Below are 24191 nucleotides of genomic sequence, written 5' to 3'. Positions count from 1 at the left end.
GTTTATTGTGGTGGTGGTGGTCTGTCTGTCTGTCCGTCCGTCCGTCCGTGGTGCTATGTTGTTTATTGTGGTGGTCTGTCTGTCCGTCCGTCTGTGGTGCCATGTTGTTTATTATGGTGGTGGTCTGTCCGTCCGTCCGTCCGTCCGTGGTGCCATGTTGGTTGTTCATTTGAGGTCATGTGTACGGTGGTGTTTAGTTATAGGTTATTGTTATTGTTATAGTACAGGAATTTGTTATAGGTTATAGTTATAGTAATCGTATAGGAATTTGTTATAGAGTACAGTGTGTATAGTGTAGTGGTATTAGAGAGGTGTTCATATACAGGTAACTATATGGTACAGTGTTCATATACAGGTAACTATATGGTACAGTGTTCATATACAGGTAACTATATGGTACAGTGTTCATATACAGGTAACTATATGGTACAGTGTTCATCTACAGGTAACTATATGGTACAGTGTTCATATACAGGTAACTATATGGTACAGTGTTCATCTACAGGTAACTATATGGTACAGTGTTCATATACAGGTAACTATATGGTACAGTGTTCATATACAGGTAACTATATGGTACAGTGTTCATATACAGGTAACTATATGGTACAGTGTTCATATATAGGTAACTATATGGTACAGTGTTCATATACAGGTAACTATATGGTACAGTGTTCATATACAGGTAACTATATGGTACAGTGTTCATATACAGGTAACTATATGGTACAGTGTTCATATACAGGTAACTATATGGTACAGTGTTCATATACAGGTAACTATATGGTACAGTGTTCATATACAGGTAACTATATGGTACAGTGTTCATATACAGGTAACTATATGGTACAGTGTTCATATACAGGTAACTATATGGTACAGTGTTCATATACAGGTAACTATATGGTACAGTGTTCATCTACAGGTAACTATATGGTACAGTGTTCATATACAGGTAAATTATATGGTACAGTGTTCATATACAGGTAACTATATGGTGCGTGTTCATATACAGGTAACTATATGGCATAAGCAGTGTCTTTCATATACAGGTAACTATATGGCAGTGTTCATATATTAAGGGTAACTATATGGTACAGTGTTCATATACAGGTAACTATATGGTACAGTGTTCATATACAGGTAACTATATGGTACAGTGTTCATATACAGGTAACTATATGGTACAGTGTTCATCTACAGGTAACTATATGGTACAGTGTTCATCTACAGGTAACTATATGGTACAGTGTTCATATACAGGTAACTATATGGTACAGTGGTTCCCGTAAGAGGAGCAGGTGAGTCGAGAGGCGGCGAAGGTATATCCCTACCTGTCTGTATCTCTCTTTCTCTTTTCATTCTCTTCGTTTACTCTTTCTCTTTTCATTCTCTCTCGTTTACTCTCTTTCTCTTTTCATTCTCTCTCGTTTACTCTCTTTCTCTTTTCATTCTCTCTCGTTTACTCTCTTTCTCTTTTCATTCTCTCTCGTTTACTCTCTTTCTCTTTTCATTCTCTCTCGTTTACTCTCTTTCTCTTTTCATTCTCTCTCGTTTACTCTCTTTCTCTTTTCATTCTCTCTCGTTTACTCTTTCTCTTTTCATTCTCTCGTTTACTCTCTCTTTTCATTTTCTCTCGTTTACTCTTTATCTTTTTATACTTTTTCTTAGGTTTTCTTACCCTTTTCTCTTTGTGTTTTTTCACTATTTATTTTTCTTTCTCTTTTTCTTATTCCTTTCTCTTTCTCTCTCACTCTCTCACTTTGTTTTTTTTTCAATTTTTTCTCCTTTTCTCTTGTTTACCCTTCTCTCTCTCTCTCTCTCCTCTTCTCCCCACCCCCTCTCTTCACCTCTCTCTCACACTCCCCTCTTCTCCCCACCCCTCTCCTCTCTCCCCTCTCTCTTCTCTCTCCTCCCTCTCTTCTCTCCGCCTCTCTCTCTCTCTCTTCTCTCTCTTCTCTCTCCCCTCTCCAAAAGGTTGCTCCCCATCGACCCATAAATTACCCTGCAGTTACATTCCTTTTAGTCCATTCATTGATTGCAGTTTAGGCCTGCTTGGGGGGAGGAGAGGTGAGGTTAGGGGGAAGAGCGTAGGGAGGAAAGGGTAGGGGAAGGAGAGGTTAGGGGCAGGTGAGGTTAAGGGGAAGGAGAAGGGGTGAAGTTAAGGGGAGGAGAGGGTAGGAAGGAGAGGTTAGGGGAGGTGAGGCAAGGGGAAGAGAGGTTAGGGGGTGAAGTTAAGGGGGAGGAGAGGGTAGGGGGAAGGAGAGGTTAGGGGGAGGAGAGGGTAGGGGAAGGGAGAGGGTAGGGGAAGAAGAGGTTGGAGAGATGAGGAGAGTGAGGTTAGGGGAGAAGGAGGATGGTAGGGGGGTGAGGCGGGGAGGAGGGGTTAAGGGAGGAGGAGGGTAGGGGGGGAAGGAGAGGTTAGGGGAAGGAGAGGGTAGGGGAGGAGAGGGTAGGGGAGGGAGAGGTGGTCAAAGTTTCCCTTTGAGCTGGTGACAGAGTAGTGGCTCTGTCTTCCCCAGGTGGTGTGTGTGTGTGTGTGTGTGTGTGTGTGTGTGTGTGTGTGTGTGTGTGTGTGTGTGTGTGTGTGTGTGTGTGTGTGTGTGTTTTAATTGGTGTGGTTTGGTGTTGAGTATGACGTCATGTATTTGTGTTTTGGTGTTGTTTGTATTTGTTGTAGCGGCTGTTATCTCTGTCACACCTCAACCATTATCTCCTTCCGCCCTCACCTTCTCTCTCCTCATCATCCTAGGTGAGGAGAATTAGCCACCACTACTATCTGCCTGCCTCCCTCACTCTTCTCGTCTCTTCTCTTCTCTGTTGGTCTGTGTATCCGGATTTACACACACACACACACACACATAAGAACATAAGAAAATAAGGAGTCTGCAATAGGCCGGTTGGCCTGTGCATGGCAGCTCCTGTCGAGAGTTACTACCACTCTCTATCATCCATGAATCTTCCTAGCCTCCTTTTGAAACGTTCCAGCATCACAGGAACTTACTACAAAGTTGCTAAGCTTGTTCCACTCTTCCACCACCCTATTTGTGAACCAGTTCCTTCCATGTGTTCTGACCTCACTAGAGGAAAGGTCACGGCAGGGTTAGCTCCAGAGGGATAATTATCAGATAAGGCCAGTGCTATGTGTGGTCTTGGGTATGAGAGTTTGTTGACCAAACTGGAGTGGTCCATTGAAGAATTGGCGAGGGCCAAGTTAGAAATTGAGAGGGCCACGTTGGAGAACCTGAAATTAAGGAAAGAGCTGGCGAAGTTAAAAGGAGAGGCTGGACGAGTAAAGCCAGTGTCTGATGAAAACTCAAGCGAGTGGAAAGTTGTGAGTAGTGGGAAGACAAAGCTGGTGGTGAAGAAGCACACCAAGGATACGACAACAACGACAACAACAACTAAGTGTACCAACCCGTTCAGCCCCTTGATAGACGAATTGGACGTTAGTACAGTCAGGGGCAGGGATGACAAGGAAGGTATAAAAACTTTAATTGTTGGTGACTCACAGGTAAGGTACATGGACAGGGCCTTTTGTGGTAAAAACAAAAATAGGATGAGGGTGTGTTTGCCAGGAGCTGGGGTGGGGGATATAATTGACAGGATGGACAATATCTTGTCTGGTAATGGGAACAAACCCATTATCTGCCTCAGTGCAGGAGGCAATGATATTGGCCGGTGTAGGAGCGAGGAGCTTCTTGATAAATTCAAGGCAGCCATAGATCGTATTAGGACTAAGGGAGGGATCCCTATCATATGCGGTGTCCTGCCTAGAAGGAGAGTTGGCAGTGAATGGCTGTCAAGGGCAGTTGGTGTCAACGACCGTCTTGACAGATATTGCAAGTCAATATCAGTTCCATTCATTGACAACTGGGACAACTTCTATGGCAGAAGGGACCTTTATGCTAGGGATGGGGTGCACCTGTCTAGGGATGGAGTAGCAACCCTGGCTGGGGCTCTAGAGGGGGCAGTTCAAAAGATATCGAAGTCTTTAAACTGCTAAGAGGACATATGGGCACGGGGGTGGAGGAAACTGCAGTGGGAGCGGGTAAACAAAGTGAAAGATTACAGGGAAATAGTGTTAGGAATGATAACAAAACTAAATTAGACAGGGAGTTTAAAACTAAACGCGGTAAGAGGAGGACTCAGAACACGACTAACTTAAATGTCTACTACGCGAATAGTAGAAGTATGAGAAACAAAATGGATGATATTAGGGCCTTGGTATGTACCGAAAAAATCGATATAATTGCATTCACTGAAACATGGATCAACCTAGACACACGTGAGTTACCAGTCGAATACCAAATTGCGGGTTACAAACTGTTCCATACCGATAGGCAGACCAGGAAAGGAGGCGGAGTAGCAATCTATGTTAGGGATAATCTGAAGTTTGAAATAAATAAGGAAATAAAAACTGAGAGGAATACAGAAACAATTTGGATAGAATTAAGCGACGGTCGGGAAAAATTAATCACAGGAGTAATATATAGACCCCCCAATCTTGATAGCGTCAATGAGCGACTTATCTGGGATGAAATGCGCAGGGCTTCCATACACAACAAAGTCTGTATAGTAGGCGACTTTAACCTTGGCCAAATAGATTGGACTCACCTTACGGGTAACTCAGAATCAGAGGATTTTCTCGAGACGATCCAGGACTGTTTCCTAAGTCAACATATAACCGAACCCACACGGGGTAATAATATACTGGATTTAGTTCTGTCGAACAGAGAAAACCTCATTAGCAATGTCGAGGTAGGGAACGAACTTGCAAACAGTGATCACAAAGAAATTCGATTCCAGTTAGATTTTCAGGGCAGACGTAAGGACAATTCCACTAAAGTACCAGATTTCAGAAGGGCAAACTTTGACAGTTTAAAGAGGCAGCTGAGAGAGGGGGTGTCGCGCTTGGCCGTGAACCTGACAGATGACACCAACCTGATAACGAGATCTGAGATTGCCGAGTTCCACGACAATTTAAATAGTGAGTTACTTAATGCACAAAGGCAGAACATACCATACAAAAAACTCAGATCAGACAACAATGACCCTAAATGGATAAATTATTTAAAGAACATCATTGGCCAAAGGAAGGCTATAGGTAGAAGAATAAATCGTGGCGAAATTCACCTCCAGGACTATTATAGGGTATTGGCGAGTAGGGTTAAAACCGAGATAAGGAAAGCAAGGAGGAATAATCAGGTAAGGATAGCAAGGGAGGCGAAGACAAACCCCAAGGGATTCTACCAAATGTATCAAACTAAAACACGAGAAAAGATTGGACCAATACGGTCAGACTCCGGCGAGCTCACTGATAACGACGGAGAAATGAGCAATAATTTGAATAAATATTTTTCAACAGTTTTCACCACCGAAAATTTAAACATGATACCCGAGGCACCGACTCTATTCAGAGATAGTGAAGAAAACAAATTAAGTGAGATAGTAGTGACTAGTAACGATGTTAGTAAGCAAATAGACAAACTAAAGCCTAATATGTCACCTGGTCCCGATGAGATATTTGCCAGAGTATTAAAGGAATGTAAGGAAGAGCTTAGTATGCCCTTAGCAAAGTTGTTTAACATGTCCTTAAAAACAGGAGTAGTACCAGAAACTTGGAGGATAGCGAATGTAATATCGATTTTCAAGAAGGGGGATAGATCACTATCCTCTAACTACCGCCCAATCAGTCTAACATCAATAGTAGGCAAATTACTGGAAGCAATCATTTCAAACTCTATTCGAAATCACCTGGAGAAGCACCAATTGATCAATGATTCCCAGCATGGCTTCACAAGCGGACGTTCATGTCTAACTAATCTATTAACATTCTTTTCATCAGTTTTCGAATCAGTGGACGAGGGGCACAATTATGATGTGGTATATCTCGACTTTAGCAAAGCCTTCGACAGAGTCCCCCACGAAAGACTAATTAGAAAGGTAGAAGCTCATGGCATCAAAGGTGACATCCTTAAATGGATTAGGGCGTGGTTACAGGATAGGAAACTGCGAGTGAGCATTAACGGCACTAAGTCCCATTGGAAACAGAGTAGTGGATGAATGGAACAAGTTACCAAATATCATCATTAACTCGAATACGCTGAATTGCTTCAAACATACGTTGGATGCTCATATGAGCAATAGGGGTTGGGTGTAAACGGGACTGCCCAGTATGGGCCAATAGGCCCGCTGCAGTTTCCTCCATTCTTATGTTCTTATGTTCTTTCTCCCTCCTAAGCCTAAACTTACCCAACTTAAATCCGTTTCTATGAGTCCTATCTTGTTCGGATATTATGAAAACTTTTTCTATATCTCCTTTATTGATTCCTTTCACCCACATAAATACTTCTATCATATCTCCCCGCACTCTTCGTCTTTCTAACGAATGCAAGTTTAGTTTCTTTAATCTATCTTGATATGGAAGTTTTCTAAGTCCTGGAATCATTTTCGTCATTCTTCGCTGCACCGACTCCAGTGAATTTATATCCATTCTATAATAAGGGCACCAGAACTGAACAGCATAATCGAGGTGCGGCCTGACTAGCGCAAGATATAGTTGCAATATGACCGCCACACTCTTATTACTTACACTTCTAGATATAAAACCTAATACTCTGTTTGCCTTATTTCGAACATTAACGCACTGTTTTCTAGACCGCAGGTCCGGGCTTACAAGTACCCCAAGTGTCTTTCACAAGTCGACTTCTCTAGGTTGAGTGTTGTTAAGGCTGTATACATTGACAGTATTTGTTCTTCCAATATTAAGTACGCTGCACTTGCTGGTGTGGAATTTCATTTGCCATTTTCCTGACCACTCCTGCCGCTTATTTAAATCCTCCTGAAGTGCATTTGCATCCTGCCCTGAATTAATCTGCCGCCCTATTTTGGTGTCATCCGCAAACTTGTTTATGTCACTGCTGATCCCATTATCTTGATCGTTTATGTAGATTATGAACAAGAGTGGGCCCAGTACTGACCCATGAGGAACCCCACTGGTTACACAGCCCCACTCAGATTTAACACCATCTACGCTGACCCTCTGTGTTCTATCGGCGAGCCCTGATTTTATCCAATTTACAACTTTCCCCTCGATACCATGAGCCTTAACTTTTCTCAGAAGCCTCTGATGCGGTACTCTGCCAAACGCTTTGCTAAAGTCTAGGTAAATAACATCGTAATTTTCGTCATAATCTGCTACCTCGAAGATTTTCTTAAAAAACGTTAGCAGATTTGTTAGACAAGATTTTCCCTTTGTAAACCCATGTTGAGAGTCGTAGACTAATTTGTTTTTCTGTAAATGCGATCGGATGCTATTTGCTATAATTGATTCAAGAAATTTCCCCACTACCGACGTCAAACTAATCGGCCGGTAATTTGATGCTGATGCTCTGTCTCCCGTTTTGAATATGGATACTACATTTGCCTGTTTCCACAAGTCTGGAACAACTCCCGTGTCTAATGATTTTGTAAATAAATTTACGAGGGGTCCGCTAATCTGTTCCCTACACTCTTTCAAAACTCGACTGACCGCTTCCCTTCACGCACACGATTCACGGAACTCAACCACAAACACGCCTGAAATTGCCCTGACTCATCCTCCTCCCCTCCCCCCCCCCGACACGATCCCCTCATTTCCTCTTTCCCCGACACGTCCCCATCTCCTCCTCCTCTCCCTCCCTCCCCGACACGTCCCCATCTCCTCCCCCCCTCCCCCGACACGTCCCCATCTCCTTCCCCCAACGACTCGACGTGGAAAGAGTGGGGGAAGTTGAGCTGTTGTCAGAAAAGGTTAGAGGAGGAGGAGGAGGTAATAGTGTTGTCAGAAGAGGGAAGAGGAGGAGGAGGTAATAGTGTTGTCAGAGGAGGAGGAGGAGGAGGACGCCCCTTACCGTTGTTGTGGATAAGAGGTTCTTCAAGGGAAAAATTGTAGTAAAGGCTTAAACACACGTGGAGGAGAAGAGAGGAGAGAAGAAAGGAGAGTACAGGAGAGAAGAGGAGAGGACAGCCACTCAGAGTGTGCACGGTTGGCTCTCTCTAGTGTTCATAAACTCGTAAATATATATCTGGTTACATCTCGATATTCCCTCTCATTCTCTTTATTATTATTATTATTATTATTATTATTATTATTATTACTACTATTATAGTTTTTCTCGTTGATTAAGAAAAGAAAATAATAATGTATTAAATGGATGGTGGGGAGAGAGTTCTTTGTGTTTGTGTCGTGTATTGGTGACGCTGGTTGGTGTCATCAGCTGAGGTGGTCGTTATTGGAAGCCTTTGCTCCCTTGACTGGTTATTACCTCGGGCGTGAAGCTCATTAAGGCCTTATTGCCGGTGTATCGGTACCAGCCTGCAGAGAGAGAGAGAGAGAGAGAGAGGCTACAAATTACACTGTTATTTATAGCACACCTTGAGCCTGGGTGAAGAGTGATCGGTAATCAGGCTGCGCTATCCCCGCCTCACAGAACACTAACACTCGCCTCACTCTCTACCATCAACAAAAGGTTAATATACACAATTATCCACTTCTCTCCTGGTGTCTGTAATTAAGTTATTTTATTCCTGTTAGATATAATTAAGAGGATGAGTTAGCAGGGTGTAGGGCAGAGCGTTGTATTTATTAATGAAAACACGAACATCACCCGGGGTTGTGTGACGTGGATGACGCGAGGGAGTACAGGACGGTTGTGTCTAAACTAGTCCCAGTTGCTTACTACAACCGGTATGTACCAACGTAACGACGGCGTCTGATTGGCTGATTAACTATCAACACAGGCGCGGGAAAATATCGTTGTGGTCTACATTATAATTCATCCACTCCTCTGTTATTACTTCCCCAGGATGGACGGCCACACAGGCTCGCGAATGTTCCACCCGGTCCCGTAACCTTAATTATCGTAACATTTATTAAATGAAATTACTCGTAACGACTTGTTTATGTTACGTGAATGGTGACGAAGGGTGAATGGTGACGACCTTGTTGTGTGGTCACCAACAACGATGACGAACACTAACAATGCTTGGCTCAATTTGGCCAGGAGGATGTTTTATTCTGTAGGATGATCGTCACCACCACCGTATATCATCCTGGATATAAAACAACAACAGGCAGCCTTCTTACTGTAGTGTGTCAGGAGAGTAATAGTATTTTTGGGATCACCTGAATGTTACTAGATTAAGCCACCAACATCTTTTACCTGATCATTAAGCACCCCAGCGCTAAGCTAATCAAACCTCATCTAACCTAACCTACCCTCCCCTAACCCAACCAAACCTCCCCTAACCCAACCAAACCTCCCCTAACCCAACCCAACCTCCCCTAACTCAACCCAACCTCCCCTAACTCAACCCAACCCAACCTCCCCTAACCCAACCCAACCTCCCCTAACCCAACCCAACCTCCCCTAACCCAACCCAACCTTATCTAAATATTCTCACCTAACCTAACCCCTCCAGGTAGCTTTAGGGGGTTATATCATCTTGTGAAATAAGCTGACGTGCTAACCTTCAGGTGACAAAAATTGGGGTGAGCCTAATTCTCAGGTGACTCTCTCTCTCTCTCTCTCTCTCTCTCTCTCGTCAGTCATAAACACATCTCAATAAAGTCATTTGATTGTGTTAGGTAGAGTGGCTGGCTGTAGCTACTTGTTGTTATGTCTGTAGAGGGAGGGAATACGCTCTGTTACTGGCAGTGAGGAAGTACCCTATTACTGGCTCTGATCCTCGCTTCATCCCGGGTATTTATGGTCTCTCTCTCTCTCTCTTTTGTTAATTATCTACTACTATCTCATTAATTATTGGAGACTACAGGATTGCGTCTCGTTCATCCGGTTGTCCGTGTGTCTGTCCGGCCCAGTTTTATGCGGACATAGATTGTGACTTAACTAAAAGAGATATGTTGGTGCAAATTGACAGATGAACATTTTATCTTCATCTCAATCAAAATGGGGGACAGGTCATGGGGGACAGGTCATGGGGGACAGGTCATGAGGGTACAGGTCATGGGGACAGGTCATGGGGGACAGGTCATGGGGACAGGTCATGGGGGACAGGTCATGGGGGTCAGGTACAGGTCAGGGGGTACAGGTCAGGGGGTACAGGTCATGGGGGACAGGTCATGGGGGACAACTCATGGTAGACAGGTACATAAGAACATAAGAATGGAGGAAACTGCAGCGGGCCTATTGGCCCATACTAGGCAGTCCCGTTTACACCCAACCCCTATTGCTCATATATCCATCCAACCTATGTTTGAAGCTATCCAGCATATTCGAATCAATGATGTTTAGTAACTTGTTCCACTCATCCACTACTCTATTTCCAAACCAATGTTTACCTATTTCGCGCCTAAATCTAAATTTGTCTAATTTAAAACCATTGTTACGAGTTCGCTCCAGGTTGGATAGTTTGAGTACCTTTGTAATGTCCCCTTTGTTTAGCCCTGATTTCCATTTATACACCTTTATCATATCGCCTCTCACTCTACGTCTCTCGAGAAAGTACAAATTAAGATGCTTTAACCTGTCTCTGTACTCAAGGTTCCTAACGCCAGGGATTAGTCTTGTCATTCTCCTCTGAATTCTTTAGAAGGATTCTATATCCATTCTGTAATACGGTGACCAGAATTGAACTGTGTAATCCAAGTGAGGTCTCACAAGCGCAAGATATAGTTTTAAGATGACCTCGCTAGTCTTGTAACTAACACTCCTTTGTATGAACCCAAGTACTTTATTAGCCTTGTTTCGAGCAAATACACATTGTTTACTTGGCTTAAGATTCCTACTTATCATTACTCCAAAATCTTTCTCGCAGTCGGACTTCTCAATAACATCGTTGTTCATCTGGTATCTGGTTTCCCTGTTTAAATCTCCTATACTGAGTACTTTACGTTTGCCCACATTGAATTTCATCTGCCATTTTTCAGACCATTCGGAATTTTTTTTAGATCTTCCTTTAGTTTTGCGGAGTCCTCGTCAGATTTAATTACATGCCCTATTTTATTGTCATCAGCAAATTTACTTGTGTTGCTGTCTACGCCGATATCTATATCGTTTATATATATAATAAATAATAATGGTCCAAGTACTGAGCCTTGGGGAACTCCACTAGTGACGTTGCTCCAATCGGATTTAGTGCCGTTAATGCTCACTCGCTGTTTCCTGTCCTTTAACCACGCCCTAATCCATTTTAGAATATCTCCTTTAATGCCATGAGCCTCCATTTTTTTTATTAGTCTTACGTGGGGGACTCTGTCGAAGGCTTTGCTAAAGTCGAGATGACACTTTTGATCAGCCGATTATGAGGGGTTAAGAAGGTACCTAGGTGAGGTCGCCTGGGAACGGTCAGGTCAGTCCGCCGGTAGGATCGGGTGAGGTCACCGGCGACACAACAAGTGATCATGACTATAATATATTCACTAGTATACTACGTAAAGCACAAGAACAAAATATACCCTGCAGAAAAATTTGGTCAAATAGGAATGAGCCAAGGTGGATAATCAAAAATCTTAACCATGACATAGGAATAAAGAGAGGAATTTATAAGAAATTAAAGGGAGGGGAGGAGCATCTCAGAAATTGGTATAATGAACTATCTAGGAATGTTAAGAAAATTTTTAGGAAGGCAAAGAGGGACTACGAAATCAGGATAGCAAGAGAATCCAAAGCGAATCCCAAGGGATTTTTCCAGGTATACTGTATATGAGATAGGTCAAGAACAAAGTGGGACCTTTAAAGTCAGAGAGAGGGGAATTGATCGATGATAGTAAGAAAATAAGCAAAGCATTAAACAGCTACAGTACTTCTTATCAGTTTTCACAGAAGAAATTCACGAGGAAATGCCAGAGGTGGAACTGATATTTAGGGGAAACGAAGAAGAGAAATTAAAGAATATCACTATCAGAAAAGAGGTTGTTCTTAAGAAGATAAATAAATTAAAGAACACAAAATCCCGAGGGCCGGATGTAATTTTCCCTCGAGTTTTCAAAGAGTGGAAGGAACACATTAGCTGACCCCTCGTAAATTTATTTACAAAATCATTTGACACGGGAGTTATGCCAGACTTGTGGAAACAGGCAAATGTAATACCCATATTCAAAAAGGGAGACAGAGCATCAGCGTCAAATTACCGGCCGATTAGTTTGACGTCAGTCGTGGGGAAATTTCTTGAATCAATTATAGCAAATAGCATCCGATCGCATTAAGAGAAAAACAAATTAATCTACGACTCTCAACATGGGTTTACAAAGGGAAAATCTTGTCTACCAAATCTGCTGACGTTTTTTAGGAAAGTCTTCGAGGTAGCAGTTAATGACGAAAATTGCGATGTTATTTACCTAGACTTTCGCAAAGCGTTTGGCAGAGTACCACATCAGAGGCTTCTGAGAAAAGTTAAGGCTCATGGTATCGAGGGGAAAGTTTTAAATTGGATAAAATCAGGGCTCACCGATAGAACATAGAGGGTCAGCGTAGATAGTGTTAAATCTGAATGGGGCTGTGTAACCAGTGGGGTTCCCCAGGGGTCAGTACTGGGCCCACTCTTGTTCATAATCTACATAAACGATCTAGATACTGGGATCAGCAGTGACATAAGCAAGTTTGCGGATGACACCAAAATAGGGCGGCAGATTAATTCAGGGCAGGATGCAAATGCACTTCAGGAGGATTTAAATAAACTGCAGGAGTGGTCAGAAAAATGGCAAATGAAATTCAACACCAGCAAGTGCAGCGTACTTAATATTGGAAGAACAAATTTCTGTCAATGTATACAGCCTTAACAACATCAACCTAGAGAAGTCAACTCCTGAAAGAGACTTGTATGCCCGGACCTACGGCCTAGAAAACAGTGCGTTAATGTTCGAAATAAGGCAAACAGAGTATTAGGTTTTATATCTGGAGGTGTAAGTAATAAGAGTGTGGCGGTCATATTGCAACTATATCTTGCGTTAGTCAGGCCTCACCTCGATTATGCTGTTCAGTTCTGGTGCCCTTATTATAGAATGGATATCTATTCACTGGAGTTGGTGCAGCGAAGAATGACGAAAATGATTCCAGGACTTAGAAACCTTCCATATCAAGAAAGATTAAAGAAACTAAACTTGCATTCCTTAGAAAGACGAAGAGTGCGGGAAGATATGATAGAAGTATTTAAGTGGGTGAAAGGAATCAATAAAGGGGATATAGATAAAGTTCTTATAATATCCGAGCAGGATAGGACTCGAAGCAACGGATTTAAGTTGGATAAGTTTAGGTTTAGGAGGGAGATAGGAAGGAACTGGTTCACAGATAGAGTGGTAGACGAGTGGAAGAAGCTTAGCAACTTGTAATAAGTGCTGGAACGCTGGAAAGTCTTAAAAGGAGGCTAGATAGATTCATGGATGATAGAGAGTGGTAGTAACTCTCGACAGGAGCTGCCATGCACAGGCCAACCGGCCTATTGCAGACTCCTTATTTTCTTATACCACATCATAATTGTGCCCCTCGTCCACTGATTCGAAAACAGATGAAAAGAATGTTAATAGATTAGTTAGACACGAACGCCCGCTTGTGAGGCCGCCCTGTATTGCACGAGAGTCCGCCCTGTAGTGCACGAGAGGCCTGCCTGTAGTGCACGAGAGGCCGCCCTGTAATGCACGAGAAGCCATCCTGTAGTGCACGAGAGGCCGCCCTGTAATGCACGAGAGGCCGCCCTGTAGTGCACGAGAGACCATCTTGTAGTGAACGAGAGGTCGCCCTGTAGTGCACGAGAGGCCATCCTGTATTGTCCGAGAGGCTATCCTGTATTGCACTAGAGGCCATCCTGTAATGCACGAGAGGCCATCCTCTAGTGCACGAGAGGCCGCCCTGTAGTGCACGAGAGGCCGCCTTGTAATGCACGAGAAGCCGCACTGTAGTGCACAAGAGGTCATCCTGTAGTGCACGAGAGGTCGCCCTGTAGTGCAAGAGATGCCATCCTGTAGTGCACGAGAGGCCACCCTGTAATGCACGAGAGGCCATCTTGTAGTGCACGAGAGGCCACCCTGTAGTACACGTGAGGCCGCCCTGTTGTACACGAGAGGCCACCCTGTACTGCACGAGAGGCCACCCTGTAGTGCACGAGAGGCCATCCTGTAGTCCACCAGAGACCGCCTTGCAGTGTACGAGGGACCACCCTGTAGTGCACAGAGGCCATCCTGTAGTCCTGAAGACCGCCTTGCAGTGCGAGGGAGCACCTGTAGTGCACGAGGCCACCCTATAGTGCATGAGAGGCCCACCCTGCCCAGTGCATGGCCACCCTGTGTGCACCAGGGCCTCTCTGTAGTGCACGAGAGACCATCTGTGGTGCACGAAGCGATCCTATAGTGAACGAGGCCGCCCTGTATTGTGTGCACGAGGGCCACCCTGTAGTGCACGGAGAGGCTGCACTGTAGTGCTGAGAGGCCACCCTGTAGTGCACGAGAGGCCGCACTGTGGTGCACGAGAGGTCACACTGTGGTGCACGAGGAGGGAGCCGTCCTGTAGTGCTGAGAGCCCGCTCCGTGGTGGTGCACGAGAGGGCCCACCTGTAGTGCACGAGCCCGCTCTGTAGTGCTGAGAGCTTCACCCTATAGTGCACCAGATGCCGCCCTGTAGTGCAGAGAGAGCCTCCTGTAGTGCATGAGAGGCCACCCTGTAGTGCGCGAGGGGCCACCCTGTAGTGCACGAGGGGCCACCCTGTAGTGCACGAGAGACCATCCGGTAGTGCACGAGAGGCCACCCTGTAGTGCACGAGAGGCCGCACTGTAGTGCACGAGAGGCCACCCTGTAGTGCACGAGAGCCCGCTCTGTAGTGCACGAGAGGCCACCCTGTAGTGCACCAGATGCCGCCCTGTAGTGCATGAGAGGCCACCCTGTAGTGCACGAGATCCCACCCTGTAGTGCACGAGAGGCCACCCTGTAGTGCACGAGAGCCCGCTCTGTAGTGCATGAGAGGCCACCCTGTAGTGCACGAGATCCCGTCCTGTAGTGCACGAGATCCCACCCTGTAGTGCACGAGAGGCCTTCCTGTGACCTCTGAAGTGCTGAAAACCCTGGAGAGCATCAAGGGCGCCTCTCCTCTCTCGCTTGGCTCCTCCGCCTCTCCTTTGCCTCAGGCGCCTCCTACAACCCACTTTCAGGCTTCCCCTCCCTCCTGCGGCACTACTCTCCACCGCACTCAAGAGTTTCTGCCGCCGTTCTATTAAAACCAAAACCCCGGATTCCTTCTTCCTTAGATAACTGATGGATGTTGTTCGCGTTTGAGGGATGTTTTTAAGTGCCGTCTTCTCATCGTTGCCTGCCAGTCCCTGATGTTATTATGGTCTGACGCCACCACACTATGTTCCCACCCCGTGTTCTGACGTTACCACACCATGTCCCACCGTGTTCTGACGTCACATTATGTCCTACCTTATGTTCTCACGTTACCACACCATGTCCCAGCCTGTGTTCTCACGTTACCACACCATGTCCCACCGTGTTCTGACGTCACATTATGTCCTACCTTATGTTCTGATGGCACATGTCCCACTAACCAGACACTCGAAATAAAAAAAAAAAAATAAATAAATAAATAAAAAAAAAAAATATATATAATATGTATATTTTATCTCACGATGGACACTTGACTGCTGCTGGTGTCCTTGCGGGAAGCTCCTCCGTGTGACGCTGCAGAGGTGGTAGTTAGTAAAGTTAATATGGCAGTTAAGTAGTTACGAGCTGGTGAATTTTAGGGGTTAGGTTTTTGTTTTTGTTGCTGCTTCTACCTTTCGTGGTTGTTTCTTGTTGTTGTTCTTCTCCTTCCACAACAATTTAAATAGTGAGTTACTTAATGCACAAAGGCAGAACATACCATACAGAAAACTCGGATCAAATAACAATGACCCCAAATGGATAAATAATTATTTAAAGAATATTATTGGCCAAAGGAAGGCTATAGGTTGGGGAATATATCGTGAAGTTTACCTCTGAGATTATTATAAGGTTAAGACTGAGATAAGAATAGCAAAGAGGAATAATGAACTGAAGGTAGGGAGGCAAAGTTAAACCCCAAGGGATTCTTTCAAATGTATCAAACTAAAACACGAGAAAAGATTGGACCAATACAGTCAGATACCAGAGAGCTAACGGACAATGACAGAGAAATGAGCAATAATCTGAACATATATTTTTCAACAGTTTTCACCACCGAAAATTTAAACATGATACCCGAGGTACCGACTCTATACAAAGATAGTGAAGAAAATAGATTAAGCAAGATAGTAGTGACTAGTAACGATGTTAGTAAGCAAATAGACAAACTAAAGCCTAATAAGTCACCAGGTCCCGATGAGATATTTGCCAGAGTATTAAAGGAATGTAAGGAAGAGCTTAGTATGCCCTTATTAAATTTGTTTAACATGTCATTAAAAACGGGTGTAGTACCAGAATCCTGGAGCATAACGAATGTAATACCGATTTTCAAGAAGGGAGAGAGATCACTATCCTCTGACTGCTGTCCATTCAGTTTTACATCAAGTGTAGGCAAATTGCTGGAAGCAATAATTTCAAACTATATTCGAAATCAACTGGAGAAGCACAAGTTGATCAATGATTCCCGACTTGGCTTCATAAGTGGGCATTCATTCCTAATTAATCTATTAACATTCAGTTTTCGAATCAGTGGACGACGGGCACGATTGTGGTGTGGTATACCGCGACTTTAGCAAAGCCTTCGACAGGGTCTCCCACGAAAGACTAATACGAAAAGTGGAGGTTCATGGCATTGGAGGAGATATTTTAAAATGGATTATGACTTGGTTACGGGACAGGAAACAGGGAAAAAGCATTAACAGTACTAAATCCGATTGGGGAAACGTCACTAGTGGAGTACCCCCAAGGCTCAGTACTTGGACCATTATTAGTTATTATATACATAAAAAAACATACAGTAGATACAGGCGAAGGCAGCAACAGAGGTAAATTTGTTGATGGCACTAAAATAGAGCGTTTAATTAAATCTGACGAGGACTCTGCAAAACTACAGGAAGATCTATAAAAAAATTTCGAATGGTCTGAAAAATGGCAGATGTAATTTAATGTGGACAAATGTAAAGTACTTAGTCTAGGAGATGTAAACAGGGAAACCAGATACCAGATGAACAACGATGCCATAGAGAAATCCGACTGCGAGAGAGATTTAGGAGTAATGATAAGTAGGAATCGTAAACCAATTCAACAATGTGTATTTGCTCGAAACAAGGTTAACAAAGTACTTGGGTTCACACAAAGGAGTGTTAGTTACAACACTAGCGAGGTTATCCTAAAACTATATCTTGCGCTTGTGAGACTTCTCTTGGATTACGCAGTTCAATTCTGTTCACCGTAGTACAGAATGGATATAGAATCCTTGGAAAGAATTCAGGGTATAATGACAAGACTAATCCCGGGCATTAGGAACCTTGAGTATAGAGACAGGTTAAATCATCTTAATTTGCACTCCCCCCAGAGACGTAGAGCGAGGGGCGACCTGATTGATCTGTATAAATGGTAGTCAAGGTTAAACAAGGTGATATAACAAAGGTACTCAAACTATCCAACCAGGAGTGAACTCGTAGCAGTGGTTTTAAATTAGACAAATTTAGATTTAGGCGCGAGATAGGTAAACATTGGTTTGGAAATAGAGTAGTGGATGACTGGAACAAGTTACCAAACATCATCATTAACTCGAATACGCTGGATAGCTTCAAACATAGGTTGGATGGTGTCATGGATTTTTATTGTAAAGTCAAGGTGTGGATGTTATACAAGTTTATATTATATTGTGTTTCTTATATTTCTTACCGTAGAGTTCGTTACCTTCACACTGGTTACTTACAGGAGATTATGGTGGATCTACGTAGACATTCACTCCACCACCCGACATTCCATGATTTATACTTGATAAATGATGATTTAATGAGTTCCATTAATTTCCAACATCCATCTGAGTTATTGGTTATACTTTTGTCATAACCAATCAGTCATTACCTTTAGTAATAATAAGATAGGATCAGAGATACGGACAGATAATTGCACTGACATTAATTTTGTAAAGAGGGAATTTTCAACTTGGGGGCACATGTGATTACTCTACTGTGGGTATGACTTAACAGAGCCTTAATTCTTCAAGTGATACATTTACTGCCAGCCTGGATTGCTCTTGTTGCAACCAGGCTTCCGCACAAGAACTTCTTTCCACGGGGAATAACAACAAAAAGGTACTCTTGGGTTTCCACACATAGTCTCCCCTCACTGACAGTCACTGTAGACGGTTGTCGCGGCAAGGAGAACTGGTAAGCCTGACTTGATTAACCACTTAGGTGCAATAGGCCAGCCTGGATTGCTTTTGTCGCAACCAGGCTTCCACACGTGATTTTTCCACAGGAATACAAATCAACGTTAACACACTTTGTCTCGTGTCACTGATGGTCCACAGGACGGGGTGGCAGTGGAGGACTGGTGTGGTGTCCCGTTCCCTTCAGGAGGGAGAGGGTGGGGACGACGTCTTAATTAACCCATGGCCTAGGCCCTAGGGGATACTACTCAGAATGTGGTTTTGGGGCGTGAGGCGATGAACAGTACAACACTGCCTCAATGGCCTCCCCCGTATAGGGTGGCTAACATACCACTAATGGAAAAATATTTCGTAGTCATGGCTCGCCGGGTGCCTTATCTATAGTAAAACAAATTTTGGAGTTGGTCTTGTGGATAAGCTTAACACAACCCATGACAGATGGATATATGAGCAATAGGGGTTGGGTGTAAACTGACCTGCCCAGTGTGGGCCAATAGGCCCGCTGCAGTTTCCTCCATTCTTATGTTGTTGTTTTTCTTTCTTTCTTTCTTGGGTGTACAGTATATTTACCTGCACTTAATTTACACTGCCACAGGTATACCATGAAATAATATTATGCTGTCTTCGTCTTCCTTCCCATTATTGTGTGTGTGTGTGTCATGACCGTGTAACACAGTGCCACAGGTGCCTGACAGGAGGTTTTATTAACTGTTGTGTTGCAGGTCTGGCGCGGTGATGGGGTCGGTGTGGAAGAGGTTTCAGCGCATCAACAAGAAAGCTGCTAAATTCCAGTTCACAGCCTCATATCACGAGCTTGCTCTCACCGCCACAGCGAAATGGTAAGTCAAGAACACCTTTTTTCAACTCTCTCTCATTACCCCCTTGTCATAGCGGGATGGTGAGATGGTGACAGTCATGGTGCGATGGTGACAGTCATGGTGAGATGGTGACAGTCATGGTGCGATGGTGACAGTCATGGTGAGATGGTGACAGTCATGGTGAGATGGTGACAGTCATGGTGAGATGGTGACAGTCATGGTGAGATGGTGACAGTCATGGTGAGATGGTGACAGTCATGATGCGATGGTGACAGTCATGATGCGATGGTGACAGTCATGGTGAGATGGTGACAGTCATGGTCTTTTTCACAGTGACATGGTTAGTTTAACTCTTTCTGCCTCTGTGACGTGGTTGGCCGGTCAGTAAATCACCCGACACAGGTGAGTCATTAGATCAGTGTCTGGAAGTATTGGTCTACTGTTTAAGTTAGCTGATTCTCACCTACCAGTGGGTTAACTCTTTCTTGGCCCTGATGATGGAGAGGTCAAAGTCTCCCTGACCTTTTGATAATAGGGAGGTCAGGTTTTAAATGACCCTTGCTAACAGATAGAACAAGTCTTTCCGACCCTATTATAAAGTAATAGGGCATCACATCATTCTTTCTCAGCTAATATAATGTCGCCCTATCCTGAGACCCTTCAAACAACCTTGCCTAATAGGGTAAGAAACCCCTCATTCACCTTTCTGACCGACTTCCTAATTGGAGGGTTACCTTTTTCATCAGCCTCCTAAGTGGAAAGTCAATCTCCACAAGGACAACTGCCGAAGGAAACTCCAAAAATAGTCCGTCTTCTCCGATGGTGTGTGTGTGTGTGTGTGTGTGTGTGTGTGTGTGTGTGTGTGTGTGTAATAATAATAATAATAATAATAATAATTAACGGTTTATTGAAAGTTCTGCAGCCCGAAGGCTAGGAGAAAGGTGAAGGAACATACAGATTAATGTTTACACACGTAGATCATGTGAGCTGAGGTGTTGAACAGCAGACACGTAGTGTAGTAACTCCCTCACAGATGGCGTTATGAGGGGCATCGCGTGGAGTACTAGTTTCCTCACAGGTGGTGTTATGAGGGGCTTGACGTGGTGTAGTAATTCCTCACAGATGGTGTTACGAGGGGCCTGATGATGTAGTAGTTCCCTCACAGATGGTAAGCAGGGGCCTCACGTGGTGTAGTAATTCCCCACAGATTGTGTTATGAGGGCCTCACGTGGTGTAGTAATTCCCTCACAGATGGTGTTATGAGGGGCCTCACGTGGTGTAGTAATTCCCTCACAGATGGTGTTGTGAGGGGCCTCACGTGGTGTAGTAATTCCCTCACAGGTGGTGTTATGAGGGGCCTCACGTGGTGTAGTAACTCCTTCACATATGGTGTTATGAGGGGCCTCACGTGGTGTAGTAATTCCCTCACAGATGGTGTTATATGAGTGAGGTGTGGTTCCAGGCCTTCTTATCGTAGACGGATTAACACATCGCTGGTAGTTGGGTCTCACGGGCCGTTATCACTGGGTACCTGGGACCTCACTGTGTGAAAGGTCAACTTGGGTACCACTGTTACTGTTGAGTTGTTCTCACTGACTTAAGCACTGTTCGCCACTGTTCACCTCCGTTTAACACTGGTTCCATTTCTTTCCTAAATGAAATAGTAACTTCTGGCGTGAACTTGTTGATATTCCGGTGGGGAGTAGGGTTCAGGGGAGGGAGTTGGTATGGGCCAACATAACAGTTGACCTGGCTGCTCTGAGAGGAGCGCCAGGTACGTCTTGACCCTTCGGTGGTCAAGGATGTGTGTGTGTGTGTGTGTGTGTGTGTGTGTGTGTGCGCGCGCGCGCGCGATGGATCGTCATATCTGTACCAGCTAAACTGTGGCTCATCTCACGCTTTACCTGACTGGTAGAGGGCCATCCCGTGTGCTGCAGGTAAATGAAAGGACCATCCCGTGTGCCACAGCCCACAGGTTAATGTATGCTCATCTCCGCTGTCGTATCAAAATTGTCGGACACAACCCCCCTCCCCCCTACACACACATTACTGTACTGTGTTATATATTCATTTTAATGTCTGATTGGCCTAGGGTGCCAGGTACTTTTGTGTCGTGGTAATAAAATGGTGGCGAAGGTGTGGCTATTGGGGGAGGCCGCGTTAATAGTTTTATATTAATGAAAAAGTAATTGTTGATGTGTTATTACTACTATTATTTGTTTTTATTGTTATTTCTGTAATTATTCTTGTTGTTGATGGTGTGAACACAGTAGGTGGGCGTGAGTGGACAAGGTGGGCGTGGGTAGGTGGGCGGGGTGTGTGGGGTAGGACAGTAGGTGTAGGGACAGAGGTGGGGTGGGGTAGGAATGCGTGGTGGGGTAGGGTGGGTGGGCGTGAGTGGGGTAGGACAGGGTGTGAGTGGGGTGGTGCGTGGGGTAGGGGGCAGTGGGACAGTGGGTGGGCGGAGGGGTAGGACAGTGGGCAGGTGTGCGTGGTGGGGTAGGACAGGTGTGAGTGAGGGACAGTAGGTGTGCGTGGTGGGAGGGACAGTAGGTGTGTGAGTGGGTGGGGGGTGTGGGAGTGGGTGGGCGTGGTGGGGTGGTGACAGTGGGGTGTAGTGCGTGGAGTGGGGTGTAGGGGGGGGTGGGCAGACAGGTGTGCGTGGGGTGGGGGGTAGGAGGTGGGCGTGAGTGGGGTGGGGTAGTGGGGGGCGTGGGGGGGAGTGGGGTAGGACAGTAGGTGGGCGTGAGGGGTGAGGTGGGGAGTAGTGGGGTAGGACAGGGTAGGGGGTGGGACAGTGGGTGGGCGTGGGGTAGGACAGTAGGTGGGCGTGGGGGGGTAGGACAGTAGGTGAGTGGGGTGACAGGTGGGGAATGGGGTAGGACAGTAGGTGGGCGTGGGGGGGGGACAGTAGGTGTGCGTGAGTGGGGTGGACAGTAGGTGGGCGGAGTGGGGTAGGGGTAGTAGGTGGGCGTGAGTGGGGGGAACAGCACGTGGGCGTGAGTGGGGTGAGTGGGGGAATGGGGTAGAACAGCATTGGGGTAGGACAGTATGTGGGCGTGGGGTAGAACAGGGCGTAGTAACAGGGGTACAGCAGGTGGGCGTGAGGGGTAGGACAGTAGGTGGGCGGTAGGTGGGGGACAGCAGGTGGGCGGAGGGGTGAGACAGGTGAGTGGGGTAGGACAGTAGGTGGGCGTGAGTGGGGTGGACAGTAGGTGAGTGGGGTAGGACAGTAGGTGGGCGTGAGGGGGACAGCAGTGGGCGTGGGTAGGACAGTGGGGTGGGCGTGAGTGGGGTAGGACAGTAGGTGGGCGGAGTGGGGAGGACAGGTGGGGTAGGACAGTAGCAGCAGGCCGACAGTAGTGGCGGCCAGGTCCGTCTCCCAGCTCATCTTTAGGTGGCGCTGGTTGCAGGTTTGCTTGTACCTTCCTTATTAATCTCTGCCCACCTGAAGGCTACTAGATACAGACATTGTTAGTACTGGTGCTTGTGTGCCAGAGCCGTCATGACGACAGGTGTGTTCCATCAGTTCATTTTGTTCAATGTGTGTGTGAACGTTCGAAGACCTGACCGAGTACTGCTTTATTGATCTGTGCGATTTATAAAGCTCTTAGCCATATGCCGTTCCATAATGACCTTTCTCTTCTACATCCATATTGTTTATTCAAAGATGTGTTGCCTAAATACATGTCGCTGGTTTGAATCTCTGTGCGCATGACTCAGCTGTTTCTTCTAAGTTCCTCACTGACGTCTTTGAAGAAATACTTGACGTTGTGGGCACCTGGAGGAGGAGGATGACGGTGCAGGCCCCGGTCCACCGAATAGGCTACCATTTTACGCTTCACGGTGCTCTTAGGGAGGAGGCTGGCGTCCTTATGTGCCTCGCTGGACCACTTTATGAAGCCTGGTGAAGCCCCAGATGTAGGTCATGGTAGGTCACACGGAGGAGGGGTCCAATCGTCACACAGGAGGAGAAAGGAGGGGAGGGAGGGAGGGAGGGAAGTCCTGGTGCTACGTAAAAAAAATAAAAGTTTGTCAAATATAATCGTCGGTAAAACGTTAGATCATTACACTTGTTGATCTATAGTGGCGCTGTAAAATTATTATAGAGGCGTGTCAGTAGCTATTATGTATATTGTTAACGACGTACGTGTGTGTGTGTGTGTGTGTGTGTGTGTGGAGGAAAATGCGACAGTTGTGAGTGAACGTGAGGACAGGGAGGCGGTGAGTGATAGGAGGAGGAGGAGGGGGGAGGTCACACCTGATGCCACCTGCCGCAGTCAGCCACTTATCCTGCCGGTGCGCCGCCCACTACCACACTGCAGCTCTTGTGTGTCGTCCGTCTGTCCCTCTGTCCGTCATGGCTGCCAGCACACACACACATACATCCTTGACCACCGAAGAACATAAGAACATAAGAATGGAGGAAACTGCAGCGGGCCTATTGGCCCATACTGGGCAGTCCCGTTTACACCCAACCCCTATTGCTCATATGAGCATCCAGCCTATGTTTGAAGCACCCCAGCGATTCGGAGTTAATGATGATATTTGGTAACTTGTTCCATCTATCCACTACTCTGTTTCCAAAACCAGTGTTTACCTATTTCACGCCTAAATCTAAATTTGTCTAATTTAAACCATTGTTACGGAAGTTCGCTCCTGGTTGATAGTTTGAGTACCTTTTGTAATGTCCCCTTTGTTTAGCCGCCCTGCCTTCCACTTATACACCTCATCAGGTCGCCCTCGCTCTCATTGCCCTCAAGGAGTGCAAATTAAGATGCTTTAACCTGTCTCTATACTCGCGTTCCTAATGCCCGGATTTATTCTTGTCATTCTCTCTGAATTCTTTCCAAGGATTCTATATCCATTCTGTAATACGGTGACCAGAACTGAACTGGCGAATCCAGGTGTGGTCTCACAAGAGCAAGATACAGTTTTAGATGACCTTAGTCTTGTAACTAACACTTTGTATGAACCCAAGTACTTTATTATCTTGTTACGAGCAAAAACACATTGTTTACTTGGCTTAAGGTTCCTACTTATCATTACTCCTAA

General features: G+C 45.4%; 1 protein-coding gene across 1 annotated transcript in view; it reads left to right on the top strand.

Moving 5' to 3' along the window:
• The window catches only part of LOC121872524 (EH domain-binding protein 1-like), a 105559-nt gene that overhangs the window by 58511 nt on the left and 22857 nt on the right, over positions 1-24191 (top strand). Inside the window, exon 2 of the mRNA XM_042375307.1 lies at positions 19041-19157. Within this exon, the coding sequence (XP_042231241.1) occupies positions 19054-19157 (104 nt within the window). The 5' untranslated portion in view covers positions 19041-19053. The remainder of the gene's footprint in view (positions 1-19040; positions 19158-24191) is intronic.

This window comes from Homarus americanus, unplaced genomic scaffold (genome assembly GCF_018991925.1).
Source record: "Homarus americanus isolate GMGI-L3 unplaced genomic scaffold, GMGI_Hamer_2.0 scaffold39155, whole genome shotgun sequence".
Classification (NCBI taxonomy): Eukaryota; Metazoa; Arthropoda; class Malacostraca; order Decapoda; family Nephropidae; genus Homarus; species Homarus americanus.
The sequence above is the reverse complement of the archived record's forward strand: the minus strand, read 5'-3'. Positions and strand labels throughout refer to the sequence as shown.